Raw genomic sequence first — 10,269 nt, forward strand, 5'->3', positions numbered from 1 at the left:
AAATTTAAGGGCGTGTTTAGGTCTGGGGGGTTAGTAGCCAATGGCTACTAGCCCTGAGGGTGGGTACACCCTCTTTGTGCCTCCTCCCAAGGGGAGGGGGTCACAATCCTAACCCTATTGGGGGAATCCTCCATCTGCAAGATGGAGGATTTCTAAAAGTTAGAGTCACTTCAGCTCAGGACACCTTAGGGGCTGTCCTGACTGGCCAGTGACTCCTCCTTGTTGCTTTCTTTGTTCCCTCCAGCCTTGCCGCCAAAAGTGGGGGCCGTGGCCGGAGGGGGCGGGCAACTCCACTAAGCTGGAGTGCCCTGCTGGGCTGTGACAAAGGGGTGAGCCTTTGAGGCTCACCGCCAGGTGTCACAGCTCCTGCCTGGGGGAGGTGTTAGCATCTCCACCCAGTGCAGGCTTTGTTACTGGCCTCAGAGTGACAAAGGCACTCTCCCCATGGGGCCAGCAACATGTCTCTAGTGTGGCAGGCTGCTGGAACCAGTCAGCCTACACAGATAGTTGGTTAAGTTTCAGGGGGCACCTCTAAGGTGCCCTCTGTGGTGTATTTTACAATAAAATGTACACTGGCATCAGTGTGCATTTATTGTGCTGAGAAGTTTGATACCAAACTTCCCAGTTTTCAGTGTAGCCATTATGGTGCTGTGGAGTTCGTGTAAAACAGACTCCCAGACCATATACTCTTATGGCTACCCTGCACCTACAATGTCTAAGGTTTTGTTTAGACACTGTAGGGGCACAGTGCTCATGCACTGGTACCCTCACCTATGGTATAGTGCACCCTGCCTTAGGGCTGTAAGGCCTGCTAGAGGGGTGTCTTACCTATACCTGCATAGGCAGTGAGAGGCTGGCATGGCACCCTGAGGGGAGTGCCATGTCGACTTACTCATTTTGTTCTCACTAGCACACACAGGCTGGCAAGCAGTGTGTCTGTGCTGAGTGAGAGGTCTCCAGGGTGGCATAAGACATGCTGCAGCCCTTAGAGACCTTCCTTGGCATCAGGGCCCTTGGTACTAGAAGTACCAGTTACAAGGGACTTATCTGGATGCCAGGGTCTGCCAATTGTGGATACAAAAGTACAGGTTAGGGAAAGAACACTGGTGCTGGGGCCTGGTTAGCAGGCCTCAGCACACTTTCAATTGTAAACATAGCATCAGCAAAGGCAAAAAGTCAGGGGGCAACCATGCCAAGGAGGCATTTCCTTACAAGTTGCATTACAGATTAATGCTGAAAAACATGAGGTTAATCTCAATGCTGATGAACTAGTCAGAAAAGACGTAAAATTTAGACAGACTGTACAGAATAGTTTTTAACAAATCAACAATATAAAAAATTATGAAAAAGATCCATACCACATCCTTCCAAGCCACCTTACCAAGTAGTGCTGGGATGTTATTTGGAGACTGGTTTAAAACGAAGTGGAACTGTGCATCAGCCTGATCCATTTTGTCACCTTCTAGCAGACAAAAGCAGGCTCTTCCTAAAAGGTGGTTCTAAACAACAAACAGAAATGCGTTTTAGTAAATCAAAGACCTTTTCTTACTATTAGGCACAAATATTATTATAGATATGTGTACAAATAAAACAAGCGTATGCCACTAGCATTAAATATAGCTTGTTAAAAAATAGACACTTTTCTATTTCTTAATCTCCTAAATCAATGACTGAACCAACGTCATTACGGCTTGAAACCAAAAATGATGAAGATATGTTAATGAACTGTCCAAGAAAAACACACGTGTTGGCAATCACTGCAATCAAGCAGATCTTAGAACAACATAAACTACAAATCCAATTCCACATCACTCTCTCCCTTCGATTGTCCTGCTCGTCTGTAATTCAATGAACTTGATGCAGTGGAAGTTCACACTGCAGAAAGTTGATGCAATTGAGAGCAAGTGCCAAATAAAAATAAATACATTCAATCAAACCAAAAAAGAATGCTCATGTTCCAGAAACCCCTGCTGGACTATTTAGTCCTAAGAATGCTGAGCAGAGAAGGACAGCTCCAGCTTGGTTTGGCAAGCTGTGCCCATTCAGTTTACGAAATAACAATTCAAATCCTATATAAAAGAGTTTCCACTTCATGCCCTGAGCTAGGTGATCACAGTTCTACTGAAGAAGAGAATCAGTTTCTAGTTTTAAATGGGACAATCCGATCCCTTCTATACAAGAGATTCCTATAACACTGCCGGCTACAATAGCCATAGTTCAGATAGGGGCACAACAGTCCCATGTGCCCACCCTTACCTGCAACCTTAATTGTTCTAAGAACACAGTCATCTCTTATCATTGCTGCTGTCAGCCCTCAACCAACTGAAAACATGAATTCTTCCAACAAACATTCATGTGTAGACAGTCTTGTCTGCCAACTGTAAACCTGATTATGTAAACCCACTTGAGTATCATCTAAAGTAAAACACAAAGCCTTTAAAATTACCTGGTCATACATGATAATTTTGTCTGCCATAGTGTACAGTAGCGTTGCTTGTGTGATGAGTTCTTTCTTGATATCTTTGTTCTTTTCCTTACGTGCCTGCTGCACATAGTAGGCAGCCAAAGTATCGAGGCAAGTCATTTGATCTTTCTCGTGGTCTCTGTAGTCCAAATTGCCATCTATTCGGGCAGCTTCCAAGAGCTTCACAAAATCTTCTGTTTTTCCTTGCTTGTAATATTCGAGCTAGAAGGGGGCAAATTCAAATGGTTACAAATTATTCTGAAAATGTCCCCAGCTACAGAAAATGTCGTTAGTACAAATACATACGCAAACACAGGCTGATTTCATTCACGTTGTCACATTTTGAAAAAAAAAAAAAAAAAGAATTGAAACAGGTTCCTCCTCATAACTTAGTGCTTGCTTCTATTCACATTTATCCATGTACACTGTTGTTCAATTATAGGACTTTTTTAAGTCTAAAAACAATGCATTTTGGGATTTTACAGATATACTGAATTATTTGCATAGCTATATTCCTCACATTATACCTTTTGTCATAGTAAAAGTAATGCCTGACCGCGTTCACCACAGTCCAATGGGAACACGTATTCATATAACTAGATATAACTGCAGCTGAACTGACATTTTCCTATATGCTTTCCTATTTAAAAAGTATCACTCAAGTGAAGTAATACTGACCGCCAAAGCAATCCATATGTGAAGTTGTGTATGTTCTTGTTTCAGGATACTTATAACTTCATCTCCTTCTGGTAACTGGTCAAAGTCAAGTTCAATGACCTGCAAAAAAAAGTTTTTTTCTCGAGTTAGAAATGTGACTAAAGTCTGTTCATTCAAATCTGTTCATGTTAAGAAATTAACCTGATTCTACCATGTCATAAGCAGCAAACAGCACAGTCAAACAAAAGTCATCAAGCATCCTATTTGGAAGAAATTACAGTCGCCATATCACAATAATACATTTTAAATATACATTACGCAAATCGACTGGATGATACATAGACATTTGGGGTGAAAGTTAAAGTTATAAAATTAAAACTTGATGCCAAGAATATTAACACACAATACAAACAAGTAGTTTACATAAGAGTATAATGTATCAGAGTCACAAAAAATGTTGTGAAAATGTAATATGCAACAGAAGACAAAGGATCAATACAAGCATGTTTCCAATGAGTGAAAAAAAGGCATGCAAGCAAATCACTCTAGATCCACCAACGAGAAAAAAACAAGTCAGGATTGACTTTTATAAAACTGGATTTTTGCCATAGAAAAAGAGGAAACAACTGCACACTGGTTTTCATTTTCTTTCTGCAAAAGAATCTCTTCTGTCAAAGAAAATGTGCACTTTTATTAGTGCAGGGAATTAACACTTTCACTTCCTACTTTGCAAAGTAACAAAATAAAGGTAAGCTATGCCTACAAATCTTAACTGAATGAGCAAAGATAAAACAAAACTGTAAAATAATTCACATTAGCGTCCTTGACCGTGTGCATGCTCCTTGGGCAAACACCTCTTCTTTTTAAGAGTCACATACAAGTGGATAAGCATTGTCCACTTGTAAAGCACTCTTAGCACACACTCCCTCAATCTCATTCTCTCACAAACACATACACAAATGCACAGAGAAAACGTATTTTTTATACTCATCTTGTTTCCTTTGCTGAAAACTTGGAGGCTCAATAGCAGAACCAGAAATTGAATCTGGTGCTGGATATTACAACCAGCAAGCCGTGATTCCCAATGAGAAGACAGACAGAGGGCACCAAGGCCAAGTATGAAAATGTGACGACCAACCTCAAAATCTATCCAAGCTTCTTGATATGTTAGGAAGCACAGCCCTACAAGAAGCTAGAACAGTTTAAGGCTCCTGCCCCTTCTGCTCTATGTGGCTTCTCTTTGGCATCAAGAATCCACTGATGTGTGCCCCGATAGCCACATTTTAGCAGAATTATGCACGTACATGCACCATGGCCCATGCACCAGCATATGTCATCCTGCTAGGGCCAATCCCCCAAACGGGCTTGTTTGTTATGACATATCAGCAAACAGAAGTGCTGTCGCATGCACACATCATAAGAATGGGCCACCATAGCGTCAGTACATTCAAGCATATGTGTAGTAATGCATGCAAATATATCATTGTCCCTATGGCTTTTTTTTGCTGATGCTATTCAGTGCAGACAATTACCATTTTTTCCTTTCTAAAATACATATTCAGATTATTATTTTAAAACACATATTCAGATTATTGTTATACATTACAAGGATAATGCACATTGCATGACCCTAGAGGAATGACTCAGAGGTTACGTTCCTTTATAAGGCTAAGGAACTCTGATGTGACCTGCAGTTTACTTATTATGTACTGCAAGTGGTACTTTATTCCTTATAACACAGGGTCACATCATCCCTTCCCCACAAATCACTTAAATCCTTGTTTCATAGCTTTTTCACATGAAAGAGAGAGCAGTTTTGCTAACATCAACAACACAAATAGAATCTCTGATGCAAGTTTAAACCCATCAAAAAAGCTGTTAGATATTTGTTGAACAAAAGATATTATAAGCAGTTTAATACAAATTATTTTTTAGAAAGTGCAGTAGACAACTGCTGTACTCAGTGTAGCATTGAAATTAAGCTAAAACTTGTAATTCCTCTAAATTGAGCTGGTCAGATAGAAAATCTCTTTCTATCATCTCTGGACATCCCATTTTGCATATGGAAATCAATGCAAGGGGAAAAAGTCAAAACAGGTCAGTTTACGTCTGTGCTTGTCACAGATATCACCTTGAACACAAATATAGATCGTCTACAATGCGTTGCCTCCATAAAGTCCACTGCTGTTAGTGTGCACATTCCTGTTACTAGCTCTACGGGTGGGGCTGTATAAACGAGTGTGCTGCAGTCTCCTGTTTCAACCTGTTCAAAGAGCAGTGCCTATTGCTAGCGCAGGTGTTTTAATAAAAATTATTAATGAGTATTTATGTATATTGAATAATAATACGTTTATGTAGAAAATATAATAATGGAGAAAAATAATGCACGCGTTGGAAAATGTGATCACGAAGAATGGCCACCAATGTTAACGAAATGTACTAATCAGTGATTAATACTTATGAAATATTGAATATAAGTTAGACTAATGCAGTAATATGTCATATGCTGACCAAGTGAATTAAACTGTGAAATGTCTGTTGTATTGTTTAAATGTGCTCATAACGGAAGCTTTTCGTGAGAACCGACTGCTAGGACATGATGTTCTTGCTAATGCAACATTTTATGTGTAATGTGTGTGAGACTGACTTTCTACGGACAATAACAATGAAGATGCTTAATAGAGTATAAGCTGCAACAATATGGTTAGCTGGCAAGCCGGATGATACGGACATCGCAAAGCGAACCAATCAACAATATGAGAACGGAGAAATATTAGAATTCATAGATTTGGGATTTTAGTTTTATTGGACAGAGTGTGAACATACGATTAACTGACCAATAGGCAATTAGGGGATAGTTTTAACAATTTTGACCTAACAACACTACACAGTGAGAAGACGGACATTCTGGCTCATTCTGCCCTTACCTTCATGCAGTCATTCTACACATATTTTCCTGACCGAAAGGTTATTACTTTCTTATGCGTCTTTACTAGAGACGTGCTTAATTTTAATGCTTAATGACTTTGCCCTTTTATAATTCTGATGCCGAAACCTGATGCCTTTCTGGTAGACTGATGTCTTGAGGATGAAGACTGATTCTACTTTTATGATCCATCTTGAGGATAGGTATATTCGGAACTGTGATTACCACGCCCGCTGTTTTGATAGAGCCATAGTTGGATGTTTTTCCAAATTCGTATTAGTAAATTGTTTTGCATGAAGCCCAACATGCTGATGCTAATCTTATGTTAGTTAAGGATTCTCACTAATTATTACGACAACAGGGACACAGTTGAATTTACTATTGATTTGCACAATAACCTTAGAATGTGTTGTAGTTCAAGTTCTGATTAGATTGCGTTTCTTCTGCCGCTTTGGGCAACTAGGATTGTTTTTATATGTGTTTCTATTGATTTTGAGATTAATCTACAGGACCTTAGAATTGTTAATATAGGGAAATAAACATTCTAAACTTTTAATAAAGATGTGGTTATTCATGACTGAAAGGTCATGGTGCGTGATAATTACAGACTCCTTTGATTATTTCTTTATTGATTACTAATGATTATTGATTACTGGTTATTGATTATATACTGGAGCTATGATAAGAACATATTAATTGCGAATCAAAAGGTTCATCTACCTAGTTGCGTACCGATAGTTTACTTACTAAGGTCAGGCACGCTAACACTATTGACCATCAGTGATGGCTTCTGCTGTACTGTGCTATCGTTAACGAAGTTATAAGCAAGGCGACATTTAAAGCAGAAAGAAACTTGAGGTGGAAAGAATTTAAGTGATCGTTTCTTGTCTCTCTGTGTCTTACAAATTATTTTTCGCTTTGGAATAAAATTACCTGCCCCTTAGGCATCAGAGTACGAGGCTGCCTAGTCTACAAGTACAGTGAAGTGTAATGAGAGTAGAAGGTGCTAGGTACTGTGAGTGGCACTTAGGTGGTTTGGGATGTACACTGTAAAAGTCAAATAGCAGCGCATTACACTATAGTTACTATGAGAGAGCAGGCATCCAGTGCCACGGCTCTCCTCTCGGGAGTGATAAAAGCCGCTGCCCTAGATTTCGTAAACAGTGATGCCACTAGGAATCAATAAAGTGCCTGGTCTCCTTCCTCTCTAGCCCTATGGGATACACAGAGCAGCTGTCGGGTTCCCGGAAGCTGGATCACTGAGCCTACAGCAGGCAGAGGGCGCTGCTGTACGTCCCCCAACAGCCCCCTTGCCCTCGATCCGCCCGCTCCCCCATCTTACCTCGTCAGTATCCCGCAGGGGGATCTCTATGGAGCCCCGAGACATGGCTGCGGCTGGCGGAGCCCCCGACTGGGGTACCGGGCTTCCACTGGCTTCGGAGCAGCTATCGCTAGATCCGCGCTGCTCGGCAGCGAGGCCAAGATTGGCTGGTAAAAACCCAGACACTGCTTGGAACTACTTCCGGGGGAGCCCCCGCCCACACGGGAAGTGGTACTTGTGAGCTCTGCGTGTCTTCTTTCGGGCTGAACCACTCACGTTTGTTTGGTACGTGTCGTGGTGGAGCGGCTGTTGGTGCGCGAGCAGGTGTGTTAGTAGCAGACACCTCCAAGGTCTGGATGGAGGTGTTTAACTTCCACCATCTTCACGCTCACTGCTGCTAGTAAATGCCAGCCCCGTATGTCTAAAATACATTAGCAAGCCGAATTTCTTACCGAACAGAACGCTTTAAGTAGGATCGAAAAGTTGGTCTATAACTCAGTATGCCCTGACAAGCTAATGTAGGATTACTTCACAAAGGCGCGACCTATCTACTGAATGGCGTGACCCAAAACAAGTAGGTTATGATCCTATGCTTTGCATAGCCTGCTACTAGACTACTATTTATTGCTATATCGAGGCACATCATACCGCAGTGAACACGTAAACCGAATTCAGACCAGGTCTTTTGTTTTCAGCAGATCTTGTTAGCGTTGATTTTTGTGGACTGGATACAAGCGTAACGCTAATGTTACTGTGAATAAATACAGTTGACCTTTTTTCTATTCTGAAAATATGACATTGTGAATTAAATATTGTAAAGGTCTAATTAAGGAGCGTACTTTCTGTTGGTGCTATAACGCATGTTCTCCCCTTCACACCACGTTTCCCTGCAGTTTCTCATGCTCTCTTAATGACATACAATTTTCCTCACAACATCTTCCTGTATGTCCCAACTTCATCTTCATTTCATTGCTGTTGAGGACACGCAGTACCTCTAGAAAATCTGCATCTCAGTGGCACACCAAGATGTAAAATTAATTGGAGAGGTGAATGAAAAACTTGCTAGCATTCACACCAAGAATTTCCAATTCTATTAAGGACATGGAGACGAGGATTATGCGTCTCTTTCTTTACTACTCAAAAACAGCAACCAATCACAAAACTGAAAACTTCAACTACATTTCCCAGTATGCTTAGCCCAAGATGTCCACCAATCACATTACATTAGACCCTATTAGAGTCCTTAACACCATCTTGAATTCCTCTTTCTTTTGAACTCTTATCTTGACTGATGAACTGAATGCAACACATTTGAAGGACATCAACATGACACGTCTCTCTGTAATTTCTGATCCACCCAAACATCGAACTCATGCACGTCAACCTCTTACTGAAAATAAATTTTCTTCATTCCGATTTTTAGTCCGATCCTAAGAAATCAAGAAAAGATCATTAAGGTAACTTCCGATTTGTCACTGTTGGATTATCTGGGTTGGTTAAAGTTTTATACCAAAAACCATTATTGCTCATTATACAGTGTCATAATCATACATTATCGCATCATCAACTGGGTGGGATAATCCTCGGCTCCGTGTCCTTAATAGAATTGAAAATTCTTGGCACAAATGCTAGCAAATTGTTCATTCTATGTCAGGACCGGAGGCTTGGATTATGCTAGTTCAAAGCTGGTTGAAAAACTCTTGTTGTAATATCACCCACCGGTTTATAATAGAACTGTTTTAATGTAGAATCTGAGGCCCAATCAGCTCGTTTCATAAAATCTTGCACTGTCATTCCCATCACTTACAGATTTGGAAGCCATCGCTCCCCTAATTGAATGAGCTCCAAACTGCTTAACATCAATACCTGCCTCGACCATTACCCCTCTTAGCCATCTGGCAATGGTCACAGCAGACACATGTTTGAAATCGTAATCGTAATTTACCTGCCACATCTGACCTCAAAGCACTAGTACATTCTTCATATTGTTTCAAGCAATTTACAACACACAATGTTGCATCAAAAGGATATGCAAAGTACTCAATACATGTAGACAGCGTTTTTGTCCTTCTAGTAATATTCAAGGAGTCACCTTCCGGTGTAAACCCTCTACCTGGTAGATCCGTTGCTTTCACAACCGATGACCATCAACATGCTGCAAGGCAAAAAGCATTGCTAATTTGGCAGTTAGCCGTTTCCTAGTCAACTAAATGTTATCAGGCCATCTCTCAAACAACTTAAAGACTAGATTCACATCCCACAGAAACATATATTTTGGCTTTGGAGGGTTAGAATGCCTTTAAGAAGCTTAGAAATGACGGGATGCATTCCTACTGGATTATTATTGACTGCCGAAATAGCTGAACGAAAATTATTTACTGACGTGTAAGAGAGACCTTCCACCAGTTACAGCAACAGAAAGTTTACAATTTCAGATCTCTCTGCTGCCACAGGATCCACGTGCCTTTCCAAGCACCAACCCACCAAGCTCTCAATGCTGAGGAGTATGTTTTCTTAGTTGACAGTGCTCATGCTTTACTAATAAAGTTTGCAGCTGTTCCCGAAATGCCCGACAAGCACCACTGTTGCCTGAAAGCCTCTAGTCCATCAGCTGTAACTGCCTCTCTACTACCAGCAGGTGCATCTCCCCTTGGGGTCCCAATAGCATCTCCTGCGACCAAGGAAGGAACAGGGGAGAGTCGCATGCTACTTTTAGAAGCAGCGGAAACCAAGGTTGCGCTTTCCATACTGGAGCGATCAACACCACCTCCGCTGCTTGCCTCTTGATTTTAGTCGCTACCGTTGGTATAATTGCAAAGGTGGGGAAAGCATAATTGAGGTCCCTGACAAATCTTGAGAAAAGGCATCCGTGTCCCTCGCGAGAGGATCCGGCCTTCAGAT

The 10,269-nt window shown here is 41.1% G+C and overlaps 1 protein-coding gene across 1 annotated transcript in view; it reads right to left on the reverse strand.

The window, feature by feature from the left end:
• The window catches only part of CTR9 (CTR9 homolog, Paf1/RNA polymerase II complex component), a 248,932-nt gene extending 241,343 nt beyond the window's left edge, over positions 1–7,589 (reverse strand). Inside the window, exons 1-4 of the mRNA XM_069223613.1 lie at positions 7,390–7,589; positions 3,143–3,241; positions 2,447–2,686; positions 1,382–1,499 (exon numbers count right to left, since the gene is read on the reverse strand). Coding sequence (XP_069079714.1) covers positions 1,382–1,499; positions 2,447–2,686; positions 3,143–3,241; positions 7,390–7,434 — 502 coding nt within the window. The 5' untranslated portion in view covers positions 7,435–7,589. The remainder of the gene's footprint in view (positions 1–1,381; positions 1,500–2,446; positions 2,687–3,142; positions 3,242–7,389) is intronic.
• Between the last annotated feature and the right edge of the window lie 2,680 nt (positions 7,590–10,269).

This window comes from Pleurodeles waltl, chromosome 3_1 (assembly GCF_031143425.1).
Source record: "Pleurodeles waltl isolate 20211129_DDA chromosome 3_1, aPleWal1.hap1.20221129, whole genome shotgun sequence".
In the NCBI taxonomy this organism is placed as follows: Eukaryota; Metazoa; Chordata; class Amphibia; order Caudata; family Salamandridae; genus Pleurodeles; species Pleurodeles waltl.